General features: G+C 47.3%; 1 protein-coding gene across 1 annotated transcript; it reads right to left on the reverse strand.

Annotated features, from left to right (window-relative positions):
• Positions 1-733: 733 nt before the first annotated feature.
• On the reverse strand, positions 734-15,652 carry LOC125436095 (NACHT, LRR and PYD domains-containing protein 3-like). The gene is made up of 7 exons (XM_048502714.1): positions 15,427-15,652; positions 12,910-13,325; positions 8,338-10,006; positions 5,788-5,958; positions 4,257-4,427; positions 2,236-2,406; positions 734-1,469 (listed from the first exon to the last, which is right to left on the reverse strand). Exons 2-7 carry the CDS (start codon positions 13,190-13,192, stop codon positions 1,340-1,342), a joined length of 2,595 nt encoding a protein of 864 aa, XP_048358671.1. The 5' UTR covers positions 13,193-13,325; positions 15,427-15,652; the 3' UTR covers positions 734-1,339.
• Positions 15,653-15,897: the final 245 nt, after the last annotated feature.

Genomic DNA, 15,897 nt, shown 5'->3' on the forward strand with positions numbered 1-15,897 from the left:
TCAATGATATCCTGTCAGGCCTGACAGGCAGTGAGGAGGAGAAAGTTTGCTTTCTGATGGCTGATGTGTATGCTGAGGTTACATCCAAAGTAGCAATATTTATGTTTCTACCCTGTTTCCCCGAATATAAGACATCCCCGGAAAATAAGACGTAGTAGAGATTTTGCTGAAGTGCAAAATATAAGGCATCCCCCAAAAGTAAGACGTGGCAAAGTTTTTGTTTGGAAGCATGCCTGACAAACAGAATACAGAAATATAAGACATCCCCTGAAAATAAGACACAGCACATCTTTGGGAGCAAAAATTAATATAAGACACTGTCTTATATTCGGGGAAACACGGTAGCAGCAAAAATCAGAGAAAGTTCAACTGATGTTCAAACCACAAAAGCTAAGTTGTAATAAAGGTGGTTAAAGATTCCTAAAATTATAATCCTGTTTTAACTAAATTTATGATATTCCGTTTAATGTTATATAACTGCATTGCTTCTGTACTCTAATGCTTGAAACTCTCATAACATGTTTTATACTTTTGTAATCTGAGGGGAGGAGGGCTTTGGCTGATGTATCTTTGTATGTGTATATGGCCTAAGGCTAATAAACACTGATTTGATTGATTGAACTCATTATTATTATGCTGTGTGGAATCAACCTCTGCCTGCCTAGTTCCAGGCAGAATAATAATCGTGTCAACCCTTAGGGCTTTTTCCATACAGGCAGTACATCATGCTATATTTTTAATTTAATTTTTAATTTAATCTCAGAATTGGAAGAGACCACTGTAGTCATCAAGTTGAACCACCTGCTAAAGCAGGAACTACAACTATAACTATCCCTTAGAAGTAGGTATCTTGTTGATGGTTAAAAACGCCCAACGATGAAAAAATCTACCACCTCACAAGGAATACTGTTCCAGTGTTAAGCGAACCTCTTCGTCAGGAAGTTCTTCCTCAAATTTAGACAAAATTGCCATTGCTGTACTTATATCCATTAGCCCGAGTCTTGTCATCCAACATGGCCATCCCATTCTTCGCATGGCATCCTTTTAGGTACTGGAAGTTGGTGATTCTATCGCCTTCCAAGCATCTCTTCCCCATCGTACAGATTCCTGGCTCCTTCAGCCTTTCCTAGTAGAACATCGTCTCCAAACCTCTCGTCAGCTTCATTGCCCTACACTGGACTCATTACAGCTTACTGACATCCTTCCTAAACGATGGTGCCCCTCATGTGAAAGAAGCAAATTGCCTCCTTTGTGCTTTTGGGAGGGTCAGAGATCACAGAAGACACCAGAACTGGTCCTTAGCTGCTATCAAGGGATCAGTAACACTTATGAATTCACCCTAGGAGTCTTCTCCTGGGAAAACTGGGAAACCAGGTGGGTAGTAGGAGACCAAGAGGAGCTCAGGATGTGTGGCACAAGCTGCCTGAAGCTTTTTCTTCGTGGTTTGATTGAGGAACTTCATTGTAAGCCTGGAAAGAAGAAACACCAATAGTAGGAAGCAGACATTCAACAACTTCCTAATGCCAAAAAGAGGCTGCAACTGGTTGCTACTTGTGCTACATAATTTTCCACACCAAGCATGATGCAAGTCAACTGTTGGCCATGCTCTTCAGGGGGAAATCTCCAAGGGCATTCACTGACACTATTTTCCAGAGACCTGGAAGTCCCCAGGAATATGCCCATAAGCAGAGGTGGGATCCAGCAGGTTCTCACAGGTTCCCGAGAGTAGGTTACTAATTATTTGTGTGTGCCGAGAGTGGGTTACTAATTGGTGATTTTGCCACGTGATTTTTGCCTTAGTTACGCCCCTCCTCTCAGCAGTAGCGCACAGAACTTGAAGCAATCTAGTAGGAGGTGCACCGGCGTGCATGGCAGCCTGTGCCTGCGTGCATTCGTTTCCCACCCAAGGACCGGCGCAGTGGCTGCGTCCTTGCCACAGCTCCGCCCAGGAATGCCCCACCCCTGGAATGCCCAGCCACACCCCCGTCGTGCCTCACCCAGCCCTACTGGCGCTATGCCACAGTTTGAATCCCACCACCATGGGAACCTGTTACTAAAATTTTTGGATCCCACCAAAAATTGGGCTGGCTGCCAGGCACGTCTGGGATTTCAACTGCCCTCAATGGACATGCCTTCCTAACAAGATGGGGCAGAGAGCAAACAAGGCCGCAGAGTCCTTTGCATAAGCAAAATGTAATCCACGTTACTATTAATATTAAGTGATACCACACTCACTCCAGTCTCTTCAGCCTGCAGCTCGGCTTCTTCAGTGCCGCACTCAGCTGCCTGACACCCTCGTCTCCCAGCTGGTTTTCACCCAGGCCCAGATCTGTCAGGGACTCACTGGTTCCCACGACGGAGGCCAAGCCCTCGCATACAGCATCTGTGAGCCCGCAGCTGTGCAACCTGCCAAGGAGGACTAGGACATGAGTGACCCTTCAGTGTTCACTGATTTCGGCTGGTGTGTTTGCAGATTGAGCACCTTCGATGGATGCTGGAAGGGCGCATGCCATCTGTGGGCCATGAAGGCTCGCCCCAGCATGAGCTGCTTGGAGATATTAATGCTGACCTACCAGAGAGGGTATCTTGACCTGGTTGACCCAGGCTAGCCTGAACTCATCAGATCATGGAAGCTAAGTAGGTTGGTCCTGGTTAGGACTTGGATAGAGAACCAGCAAGGAAGTCCACAGTTGCTGTGGAGAGGCAGACAAACTACCTGTCTCTTGCCTTCAAAACCATAAATTTGCTGTGACTGACAGTACTTTCCATCACCACCACCTGAAAGGGTAGTTGGGATGTTTACTGTTAAAGATCAAGTGGATGAAACAGGTGGAAATACCTACATAGCGGGAATCTCCTGTTACCATCCAGGAAGCAGAGACAAGCTCAGGGGCAGTGAAGGAGGAGAGATCAACCCTCGGCCCACTTGCATTTTGGGCCAAGCTTGCTAGTTGCGTTGGTAGCCTGCCTGTCTTCCATCACAGAATTTGAGGCAGATAACATCAGGGATGTCTGGCAAGCCTCCCCACAAAGCACTGACCAGACTCACAGTGCTTCATCTGACCCTGCTCTGAGATACGACAGCAAGTGACCTCATAAATAGATGCCACAGTACTTTTGAAAGGTGGAATTGCAAACACAGAGAGGCCACGGACCAGATACAGAGGCAGGGGAGGAGGGCATACCTGCTTCTCATGGGCCATTGTCCCTCAGTCTGAATTCTTGCTGGCTTGTAGGTTTTATTTGCTCACAAGGAAAAACAAATGGCATCTCCCTGGGTACCGATACGTTTCCCCACCAGTGGACAAATTACAGACCTGGCCAGTGAGTCTCTAAAGGTGAGCATTGATCTATCAGTCTAATGTCCAGTTTGGCCCTTGGTGTTGCCAACTTCTCAACTTGTCCTGCTCGTGTGCCTTCCACAGGGGAAGCTTTTCCCGAATATTTTTGCTCCTGAAGCTCTGGCAGGCAAGGTTGCTCTTCAAGGCTCAAGAGCAGCACAAAGCAGCTGACAACCTGGTGAGAAAGGTCTGGCACGCTGAGCAAAGGCGCATCTATACCAAGTTGCTTACATGGAAGCCCTCCACTGGATGGCACTAGGGCATCAGTTGAAGGGTTTGCAGAGCAGGTTGGTACCCCCATCCCGATTGTGGCTTTTGAGAGTGGACATATGCATTGCTAAGGCCTTTTCCGCACAGCACAGCATAGTATATGCCGATGCACCCCCGTGGGACCATTCGCATGGACGGTCCTGCTGGGTGCACCGCCCGTGGCGCAGCCTTTGCATAGGCTGCGCCACCCCCAAATGTCGCTTACCTCCTGTCATCTGCCATCACATTGTGGAGGCCAGGGGACACATACCCCTGGCCAGAGTGACACCGCTGGTGTTGGAGGCCAGGAGGCGTGTCCCCTGGCCTTCACAACGTGATATTCGGTGACAGGAGGGGAGAGGGCCAGGGAGGGAACGCCTGCTTCCACCCGGTGCCATTCACCCAGCACTGAATGGAAGCCATAGTTTGCAAAACATGGTTTGAAAGCACCGTTTCGGGGGGGGAGCGCTGCTGCATCGATTTGGCAGCGGCGCCTGTGCAAAGGCTCCCCTCCAAAACGGTGTTTTACCAGGCCGAAATCAACGGAAAGGGCCAAAGTGTCTTCTGGCTCTCACTCCAGGCCCTGTTCAATCAAGCAGACTGTATTTAACCCTCACTGCCCCCACCCCACAACCCCAAGAAGCCAGAAATGAGCAAGCCACATACAAGAGTCTTTGAAGCCTGGATTGTGGGCACTTCAGTCCTTCGCACAGTTGCCAGACTCCCAGATCTTCCAGGTGATTCCCTACCAGCTCCAGCTCCGTTAGGCACTGATTAAATACCAGAAACCGTGACAGGGACTCACATGCTGCAGCTGTAAGATTGCAACAATTCATCCTGCAAGAGACAAAGAACAGGTCAGGAAGGACACTTTGGCATTGGTAGCAAGTTGCTGTCAGGGAGCTGGGAAGAGCTAAGCCAGCTATAGAGCCCCATGGCGCAGAGTGATAAGCTGCAGTATTACTGTCAAAGCTCTACTGAGTTCGATCCCGATGAAACTTGGTTTCAGGTAGCAGGCTCAAGGTTGACTCAGCCCTTCAGCCTTCCGAGGTTGGTAAAAGGAGGACCCAGCTTGATAGAAGTAAAGTGCAGATGACTGGGGAAGGCCATGGCAACCCACTGTGTATACCTAGTCTGCCTAGTAAACATTGTGGTGTGACATCACCCCATAGGCCAGTAGTGACCCAGTGCTTGCACAAAGGATGTTATCTTTTTAAGCCAGCCCAATCTCATCACAGCTTGGAAGCTAAGCAGGATTGGCCCTGGTTAGCATTTGGATAGGAAACCATCCAGGGTTGCCACTCAGAGGCAGGCAACGGCCCTTTCTGCACAACCAAAATAAAACACTTTGAGGCAGGAAATAAAAGATTTCCTCCAAGGAGTTCTGCAATGTTTTTAACCCAGAACATTTTATTTCAAGCCTGAAAGTGTTTTATATGCATCCTCAACTTTAGTGATTCTTTTTCTGAAAACGTATTTAAAATGTTTTCACTTGCTGAGCGATCTCTTTAAAACGTTTCGTACGCTTCTCTGCAGTCCCTGGACTTCCTCCTCCCTACCATTTACAACACCACTGTAAGGTTGGACATATTCTAAATGGGTAGACAAATGATTTGCCTAAGGGCACATGGTAAATTTGTGGCGATGCTGAACTATGGAACTCCAAGATCAGGAAACCAGGAACATTGTGTAGCTGTTCATGTCTCCAGTACCCATGGGGATTTTCAGAGAGAGGAGACTGCTGTTATGTTTAATCTCTTTTTAAAAGGAGGTGCTTTTCAAGTGGGAAGTGAAAAGAAGCAGAACAAGACACAGTATCCCACGAAGTCTCCATGTCCAGAATCTGATAACACCCCCCCGCCCCGGAGTGTTTCATTGCTAAACTTTTTCAGGGGCATTTTATTTATATTCTTCATTCACAGTCTGCCTTTCCATGCTGAGTCTCAAGGCAGATTATGAAATATGAAACACAATCCCATAAAACAGCACAAGGCATCCAATTGACAGTGCAGCGTGACTAGAACAAACAGAAAACAATCCAAATAAACCAACCCCTGTCAAAGACATGGCATCCTATTATGCACAGAGGGGGATTGCAAAAGTAGAAGGCAACTCAGTACAAGCTAGGTGATTCTTTACAATTCAGACTGGGATAGATGACAATTTTCCTCTTTGATAGAAGCGACCGGTCACTTACCGGAGACTCTGAAGCTGACTACATGAGTGCATCAATCTGTCACACAAGCAAATCACACCCGAGTCACCCAAAGGATTGTCACCCAAGTCCAAAGTGGTCAGGCCCTGGTTTGTCTCCATAACTGAGGCAAGAGTTTCACATGCGGCAGTCGACAGTCCACAGCGATTTAGACTGGAAAAGTAGAAATGGGGCAGGGATAATACAAAAAGGGTAGCTTACTTATTGACACACTTAATTTACACCCTGCCTTTCTCTTCAACAGGGACGCAAATTGCTTACATCCTCCTTCATTTTATCCTCCCAGCAATCCTGTCAGGTAGCTTAGGCTATGAGTGCAGAACTGGCCCATAGTCACCTGGCTTACACGGGATCAGATTGACAAGTCTTTAAGGTACTTATCAAAGCAGCAAGAGTGTAGGCCTCTTCATCTATTTCCACCCAAAGGAATGCCCAGGTCTTATCAGAAGGGGGCAGTGGAAAGAACTGCTGTCATTCACCCCATTTTATAAAATATAAGCAATGCAGGAATGAAAAACACCTGGTTTATCTCCATCCTCAATGACACCCAAAGGTTTTCCTAGAGGCAACAAAGAAAAAGAGGTGGAGATTTGCAATCCTTCACACGCTTAGTTGAGAGGAAGTCGTACTCAACATAGTGCAGAGGTGGCCAACCTGTGGCACTCCAGATGTTCATGGACTACAACTCCCATCAGCCCCTGCCAGCATGGCCAATTGGCAGGGGCTGGTGGGAATTGCAGTCCATGAACATCTGGAGTGCCATAGGTTGGCCACCCCTGGCATAGTGGAAGTGACCTCTGAGCAGGCCTGCATAGAATTCTACTGCAATTCTCACTGATGGAGCAAAATGGCTTTAAACCTGCTGTTTTTGCATAGTCAGGGGAGAAGATGGATTCCCGTTTCAGTGAAAGTGGCCAAGCCACTTGGATTCCCAGTAGATTCAGCACATGTCAATCCAGTTGTACGCTTGTGACTGTCTGGCAGCCCCGCACACACTATGCACCTGCCTGTGCCAAAGGAGCTGGAGGTTAGCATGGATGGCCTTTTTCCTTCCAAGTGCTGAAGCCCTTGTGTCAGCCAATCTTGAGAGGTTATGTTGGAAACATTTACAGAAAATGGACATTTCCAACTCATGGATGCAAGCAAGAAACAATTTTAGCAGATTGAGATGAACCAGCCCACTGAGAGCAGAGCAGATCAGAGCAGGGTGGTAGTGGCGGGTGGAGTAATCTGGATTTCTATTTACAACACTGACTGGTTAGACACTCACAAACTGGCCTTAAAGCTGCAGCCCTCTTTTAATGCTTGTTCCTCTACAACTGGAAATAACAGCTACATTGCATCTGAAGATGGGGTTTTTTTACCTATAATGGCTCATAGCTATGGATAGACACGTGTTCTAATTCAACAAGTCTCTGAAACCTTCTAATCTACTAACGTCCTTTTTTTAAAAAAAGAAAAAGGAGCCATAGGCGGATTCCGCATGGCCAAAAACAGCGATGTGCGAACGGTATAAAACGGTTTAAAACAGTGTAAAAGGTTTTAAACGTTTTTAAATGGTGTAAAACGCTTTCACACTGTTTTTACACACTGTTTTTGGCCCATTCGGAATCTGCCATAGAGATGTAAAGGCCCAGGGACAAACAATCTATTCTGATTTTTCCATGAGGTATTTTTTTCAATTTTTCTGATGGGAAAAATAGGAAATTTGGGGGATCACTGCGAAAAACTGAGAGGATTTTTCTCTCATTGAAATGAGTGAAATGCATGTTAAGACAAAGTTTTATTCACTGAAAGGCCATTTACATGCTTGGGGTCTCCTTCACATTGAGCATACATTTCCTCCTGTTTGATTCTTGATTATGCACATGCTGTGCTCTCCATAGTTTTTGAAAGCTCTGAAAGTGTGACTTTTCCTCTCCCCTCGCAGGGAGAGTGAAGGGAGTCAGCATACATTTTTCCTTCTTCAGGTTTTCTTGTTCCTCCTTGCTTTCCCCCACCCACACCACAGCAGTTCCTCTTTGTGCCACCATTTCAGACAGATCAGAAGGGCTTTCTTTTTTCTTTGACAAAATTAACAAAAAATTGACAGGATCTAGCAAACTAACACTAGACCAAAGATGAGAGGGTAAAAAACCCAAATGGAGAAACAGCAAGGAAGCAGGGTGTCAGGGGCAAAATGGTGGATCACCTTGGCTAGGGAAACTTCACAAGCGAAGAACACCTGTGCAAATAAGAAACTGGAAAACCCCACTGTGAAGCAAACCGTGCATGCATAAATGACCAAAATATGCAGCAAGAAAAAACAATTTCCTCAATTTTAACAATGAAAATTTGGGGGATCACTAAAAAAAGTTTGTTTTTTTAAGGATGATTTTTATTTTCATGGTTTCAATATTTCTGGAAATCTTACATCTCTGGGCCAAAAGTACACTGATGAAAAATAGATAACCACTCATTCTGGACAGAAGGCACCATTCTGTCCCTAGAGACACCAAGAGGTTGCTGTGTGAATTTCCCCAACATACTTACTGAATGTCAGAAGATGTCAGCAGTCCGGGTAAAAGATGCTCAAGTCCTGCAGGGCCCAATAGATAGCCAGAGAGCCAAAGAGAGTGGGGAACGTCAGAAGCTGTCAGGCAAAAGCAAAGAGCTTCAAAATCCAGCTTGGTAGAGAGCTGATCTCGAAGATCCAGACTGTGAATGTGTCCCATCACCCTCTTGGCAAACTCAGTGTCCTCAGTTTCATACACACAGTGACACAATTCCATCAGGTTCTGCGGCCTCTTGAAATAATGATGCTTGGCTTCCTCTTCCACCCACCTCAACAATTCTGGCAAGAGTCCCTTCCTGTCTGCCTGACAGCTCCATGTTTTCTGAAGGGCACTCAGCCTCTTTGTGTTAGAGAGGCCAAAGAGGAAACGCAACAACATGAAGTAGTCACTGTGCTGCTGCTGCTTCCTGTGTCCCAAAACCTTATTCAGGTCTGTCAGAGGTGATGCAGGGTCCTCATCTTTCTCCAGAAGAAAGAACAAGGCTGCAAAGAATTCATGGAAACCTAAGTGAGTAAACTTATACATGGCTGTGCCGAAGACAGCTTGGTGGAGAACCCTGCCACTAGCAGAAAGGGCTTCCCATTCTGGGTGACTCAGGCCATGTGCTTTCAGCGTTTCTTCATCGAAGACCATCATCTTGTGGAGGATCCCGTCTTTGGCCAGGGAGCACAGGGCTTCCAGGTTGCTCGGTCTAAAGCAACCCTCAAGGCAATTAAACAGGAGCAGCATGTGAATTTCAGTGAGTGTTGCTGTCTCTGGGATAACGTTGAAGAGGCCGCTTTGCAGTTTCTTTCTGAAGATGGAACAGATAATCCAACAGACCACAGGAAGGCAGCACATGCTGAAAAGGGTTTCATTTCTCTGCATGATTTCGAAGGCTCCGGTGGCTTCTTCCTGGTTTCTGAAGTGGTGGTGGAAATACTCCTTCCTCTTAGATGGGCAAAACCCCAGAACTTCCACAAACTGTGGCTGCTTCAGGCTCAGCTGGAGGGATCTGAGAGCTGTGGGTCTTGAGGTCACGAGGAGGTGGCTCTTGGCGAGGAGTTTTTTCCCAAGCAGACCCAACAACAAGTCCTTGGGGGCCTGCTTTTTGTGCAGATCACTGCTCAGCGTCTCACTTGGGAGACTGGGATGCTTCAGTCCATCAAAACCATCCAGAATGACCAGGAGGCTCTCTTGGTTCATGAAGACGTCCTCTGTGAGAATTCCTGGAGGGCAGCTGCCAAGTATCAGGTCAACCACACTCATGGGCTGGCCAGTACAGTCTATTGCTCCACAAGGGATGTAGAAGACATAGTCAAACCTTTCCTGCCAAAGCTTGTCAAACGCCCAGTCCAGCATTATCTTCCACATGACTGTAGTTTTCCCCACTCCAGCAGGTCCCAGCAATACGACAGTTCGGGAGCTTTGACTCTGGGCATCCGAGACAAACAGACTTTCTAGGCTGACCTCAAGGAAGTCTTTGGGGTGAGCCTCCATCTCCTGGTGCTTCTGCTCATGTGCTGTCCCCTGTGGGCATGGAGTCCTTGTCAGAAGCAACTCTGTGTAGCTTTGGCGGAGACTCACCATTATGCCTCGGTGGATCGGCTGGTCCCATCTGCTCCCAAACGACTCCTGGATATGCTGTTTGTATTTCTTCCTGCAGTCTAGCAGAACCACACAGAAGAGGCAGTCGGGCACCTTTCCTCAGTCTTTCTGCTTCAGAGTAGCAAATTTAAGAGAGCTGGAGTGGTGCAGGTGAACTCTAATCTGGAGAACCAGTTTCCCCACTCCTCCACATCAGCAGCAGACTCTTATCTGGTGAACTGGATTTGTTTCCCCACTCCTACACATGAAGCCTGCTGGGTGACCATGGGCTACTCACAGTTCTCTCAGAACTCTCTCATCCCCACCTATTTCACAAGATGGCTGTTAATGGGGAGAGGAAGGAAAGTCAATTGTAAGCCACTTTGTGTTTCCTTAGAGGAGAGGAAGGGGAGTATAAATTGGTATAAATCCAAACTCTTCTTCTTAATATGTAAAGGTCAATTCTGCCAAGGAGTTCCAGGTGACATATGTGGTCTTTTCTTTCTAATTTATTCCTACAACAACCCTGTGAGGTAGATTAGGCTGGAAGAGAGAAAGAGTGTGTGTAACTGGCTTGACAAAAATGCTCATTAAAAGCTTACATTTCTGCAGCAAAGAAACCTATATTATTTGAAAAGAAGAAACTACTTAAGACTTGGATGTGTCTCTTTAATATGAATTTTTGCAAAATTTGGGACTTGGAGAAGGAAAGAAGAAGAAGAGGAGGAGGAGGAGTTTGGATTTATACCCCTCTTCCTCTCCTGAAAGGAGTCTCTAAGCGGCTTAGAATCACCTTCCTTTGCTCTCCCCACAACAAACACCTTATGAGGTTGGTGGGGCTGAGAGAGTTTGAAGAGAACTGTCACTGGCCCAAGCAGGCTTCATGTGGAGAAGCAGGGAATCAAATCAAAGTTCACCAGATAAGAGCCTGCCACTCACGAGAAGGAGTGGGGAATCAAACCTGGTTCTCCAGATTAGAATCCACTGCTCTTAACTACTACACCACGCTGGTTGGAAAGGAATTATTAGTTACTGGAGGCATTCTCTCTCTCTCTCAAAATTTCTGCATGTGTGTGTACTCTCTCATCTAGAGAAAGGACCATCAGACAAGCTCCAGAAGTTATATTTATACCGCTTTTTCTGTGGCTAATTTCATAAAAAGAAAAACATTGCCATCAGGCCTATGTGAAAGTCATACCCCTCAATATGATTGTTTCCTTCTTTCTTCTGGCATGACATGCAGAAGACAAGAGGCAAAGCATTTCCAGCAGAGATGGAACAACACCTGTTGAATTTCAACCTACCAGGCAACTGACTAAAAACAACAATCCTATTTAAATATCTGCATTCCTCCAACTGCACTAAAGTTCTTGAAGTAGTTAACAATCACAAAAGACCAGTAGCAGCCTGAGTATAATATACTTGGTAGTCAAATACACCCAACCCATTATTACCAATTCCTAACACAACCTCATGACACAACTATAATAACTGAACCACTAGCGCTGCCATCTTCCAGGAGGGGCCTGGAGTTTTCCTAAAATTATCTCCTTTGGAGAGATTTAGACTCCTTCAAAAACAACCTGCTGTTGGTCCCTGGTTCAAAAAGTATCCTGCCGTCCTCAGCTAGAGCCAGGGCCTTTTCCTCTTTGATTCCGGCCTGGTGGAACTCTCTGTCAAATGAGACCAGGGCCCTGCGGCACTTATCTTAATTCCACAGGGCCTATATGATGGAGCTATTCTGCAGGCCTACAGTTGAGGGCAGCAACAAGGAGTAATAGGTCTATCAGTGGCTCAGCTTCCACAGTGCAGGGTGGGAATAGACAGCCTGGGTGGCCGCCATTGGGGTCATGTGGGGCAGAAAATCACCCACACACTCCTCCTCCTTCCCCCCTTGCCCCACCTGGCCAGGCCTGGTGGAGGCTGCTGCGCGCATCCCTGCCCAGCCCCGCCAGGGCCAGCAGAGGCAGCTGTGTGCGCCCCTGCTCTGCCCCGCCCCGCCAGGGCTGGCAGAGACCACTGCACATGCCCCTGCCTGTCCCTACCTTCCAGAGCCGGCAGAGGCTGCTGCGCACACTTCCTCCCCACCCCGCCAGGCCCCGCCACCAGCTAAGGTAAGTGGGGTGTGGAGGGGCACGGGGGCCCTTGGGGGGGGGGCAGAAAACTCGGAGTCTGTCCTGGGCTCCATTTTCCCCAGCTATGCCCCTGAGGCCCATCTTGGCTTGCCCCTTCTCCTTTTTTTCCTTCTATTTTATTAAATTGGGGAGGGGGGGTCAGCACCATCTCTTTTTTGTTTATTAGATTATATTATTATTTTATATATTTTAAGAAATTGAATGGTATGAGTATTAAATCAAAACAACAGCAAGTGTTCTCCAAGTCTGCAGATATCTGTTCCTCTGGAGGAAATGGCTGCATAGACCGTAGACTCTATGGCATCCCAACCCCTGTCAAGCTTCCTTTCTTGCCTAAACACCACCTTCCCTAGGCCCCACCCCAAAATTTCCAGGGATTTATCAAACTGGATCCAGCCACCTTGCTAAACAGCAACCAACACACAACCATAATGCAGTAGAGGAAAAAGAGCAGAAAAGAAAACTGAAACAAGCAAATGCCCCCAAAGGTGCCGTGCCGAGAGAAAGGGGAGGTGTGGGACATCCACTGAGAAAACCCCACCCTTCACAGCTACCTGATTCCATTTTGTAGGTAGGAGGACCTGGGGGGATGAGATAGCAATCAAATCTACATGGGCGCAAGCTAAACTTACCAAACCTGAGGTGGAAAATCCCTGGAGATTTGGTGCTGGAGCTCCGGAAGGGTGGGCTTCAGGGAAGGACCTCAGCCGGGTGGAATGCTACAGAGTCCACCCTCTTTTGCCAGGTAAACTGCTCTCTGTCCTCCAGAGATCAGGTGCCATTCCATGAGAGCCCCCCCCCCCCCCCCCGAAGTGCCAAGGTCTGAGACCATCCAAACCCTCTCTTACCATTCCTTTTTGACTTCTGGAGCCTGGAGGCAGAACCCTGCAGGTTGATTGTCTTGAGGACCTCAATGGCCATGTCTCGGGCCCCCTCCTCTCCGTAGGCCTGAAGGAGCAACTGCACGGTGTCCACGGTGTCGGCGTCCCGCAACTGGCTCCACGGAATGGGGGCCTTCCCATCCATCTTCAGGAAGCAGAGCTTGTTTTTAAACCGCTTGAAGTTCTCCCCACGTAGGTCATCCAGGGCAAAAAGGAGTGCCTCTTCCACGGGCTGCAATGCCTCTTCCATTTTGCCTCAGAGGGCCTGTAAGATGGTGCAGGAGCAGACTTTTCAGGCTGACGGCTCTTCCTGCAGAGCTTCCCAGCGGGCACGTTCATTTGCCAACAACTTAACTTATTAACCAGAAAGCATTCGAGGGCAGCTAATGATCAACAGAAAAGCAAGCCATTGTGTCAAAACACACGCACTAAACTCATGTGCTGAATTAAACGGCAAAACACAGAAAGACATTATACGGTTGGTTACAGAGCATGTGCAATATAGCAAATGCTTAAAAATACATGAAACAGTTTAATATAAAGTGCAGCTAACATATAATGAACAACACTTCCAAGAATCTCAGCAATATAAGAATGTCCTTATGAGACATAGCAGTGCATTGTCAGTATTCCAATAAGTTCACAACCAACAAAGAATGTGAACTTTATTGGAATGTGAACTTTATATCGTTATATCATTCACATCCAACTAGAAATGTGAATATTGAAATCCTAGCAATACACTGCACTATCTTATAAGGATGTTCTTATATATTGTTGAGATTCTTGGAAGTGTTGTTTATAATCAATGTTTGTTAGCTGCGCTTTGTATTTAATTGTATAGTGTCTTTTTCTTTTTGCGTTGTGTGATTGCACTGTACTGAGTTTGCTCTTTTGTGTTAGACATTGAATTAAATGACAGACATGGTGAAAAGTACCAACATTATGAGGAGCTTTTAAAAGGGCATATTTACCCCTGGAGTAAGTTCAGGCGGGTGGTCCCCAGCGAGCCCAGCAACACTACAGGCTCTGCTTTATTTTATATTTTATTTTATTAGATTTTATATCCTGACCTTTCCCAGCACAATGCTGGGATCAGAGTGGCCTTGGTTACCAGCGGCCCATCAGGATCTATCCTGGTCAAAAGTAGGGCTGCCAACCTCCAGGTGGGGCCTGGAGATCTAGAATTATAACTGGTCTCCATACCACAGAGATCAGTTCCTATGGATAACATGGCTGCTTTGGAAGGTGGGCTGTGTGGCAATATACCTTGCTGGGGTCCTTCACCTCCCAAACACCCTGCTCTCCGCAGCCCCCCACCTCACCCCAGCTGGACCAATCTCCTGGAATTTCCCAGAGAAGTCAGCCTTCAGGAGGGACCTGGGGAGCCTCTAGAACAGTGGTGTCATTGATGCTGGCAGGGGATGATGGGAACTGAAGTCCATAACATCTGGAGGGCCGTGAGTTTGACACACCTATGGTCTACAGCAGGGATCTGCAACCTGCGGCTCTCCAGATGTTCATGAACTACAATTCCCATCAACCCCTGCCAGCATGGCCAATTGCTCATGCTGGCAGGGGATGATGGGAACTATAGTCCATAACATCTGGAGGGCCGCAAGTTTGACACTTGTGCTCTAGAATGACAGCTCATCTTCAGACTACCTGGAGAAAATGGATGCTCTGGGGGTTGGAATCTACGGCATTGCATCCCACTGAAGTCCCTGTCTTCTCCAGGCTCCACCCCCAAATCTCCGGGAGTTTCCCACTCTGGAGCTGGGAATCCTAGCATTCTGTGGGACCTTTAGCATTGGAAGAACACATTCTACCTATGCACTATGACCCTTTCTGTTCCTAGGGCCTGGAGATGTCCTAGAATTGTTACTGATCTCCAGACTACAAAGATCAGTTCCCCTCGAGAAAATGGATGCTTTGGAGGGTGGACTCTGAGGCACTGTATCCCACTGTCATTGTATTACACCATCCTGTCTTCACTGTACCCCAAGGATTGCATCCCACTGCCCTTGTCCTTCCCAAGCTCTATTCCCAAATATCCAGGAGTTTCCTAATCTGGATCTGTCAACTCTACTGCCTACCCACCACCTGTGGCAAGGGAGGGCCTAGCAATCCTAGAATATCCCAACCTGGGCTTGGCAACTGTAGTCAAACAGCCCTAGACCCTTCAGGGAGCCAAGCTGATGCTTCAACCTGGAGCAACACCCTCTCCATTGTCACCCTCATTAATAGGGTACTGCATGGCACCTGCCCACCCCTCATAGAACTGGGCAGAGTCCTTTGCACCCGACTGTGCCTCCCAGATCAGATCTGCTCCCATCCTTAATAGAAGCAATTGCTTCTTTGTGCTCATGCTCTCCCTTTCTGACAACACTAAGAAAAAACTATCGGAGCATCTTCTGTTGTGAAAGACCACACTAACATCCTCTTCTTAAAGGGTAAACAAAAGGACAAGGCACAATGGCTTACCACTCGCAGTGCCACTGACAAACGAACGACAGCACTCTCCCACGGCCTCCTTGCCAAGTCTGCAGCGCCTACTATAAGTCCTCAGGGGAAGCGAGTCTGTTCTTTTAATGGCACACTAACAGAAGCGAAAGCAAAATCCGCCTGCAGAATTACCCTTCAGCGGCCCCATATTTGGCAGCCCAGCTTGTGAGATAAAGGTCAAGGCCCCGCATTTCCTCCACAGGTCACAAATCTTCACATCCTGACTGCCCCTCTTCCATATCAGGACTTCATGAATGAATCAGCATTTGGCGCAGAACTGTTGGCTTTCAGGAGTATCACTGTCTCACAGTTAGACTTCAGGGTTTGAATTCGCATCTAAAAGATGCACAGAGACAAGAGACAAAATGTAGGCTAAAATCTCAAGCTAGGGAAGGCTGAACTAGTTGCCACCCAAGCCTGGCTACGTAACAGCACTGCTAATATTACAGG

The sequence above is a fragment of the Sphaerodactylus townsendi genome, linkage group LG07 (genome assembly GCF_021028975.2).
Source record: "Sphaerodactylus townsendi isolate TG3544 linkage group LG07, MPM_Stown_v2.3, whole genome shotgun sequence".
In the NCBI taxonomy this organism is placed as follows: domain Eukaryota; kingdom Metazoa; phylum Chordata; class Lepidosauria; order Squamata; family Sphaerodactylidae; genus Sphaerodactylus; species Sphaerodactylus townsendi.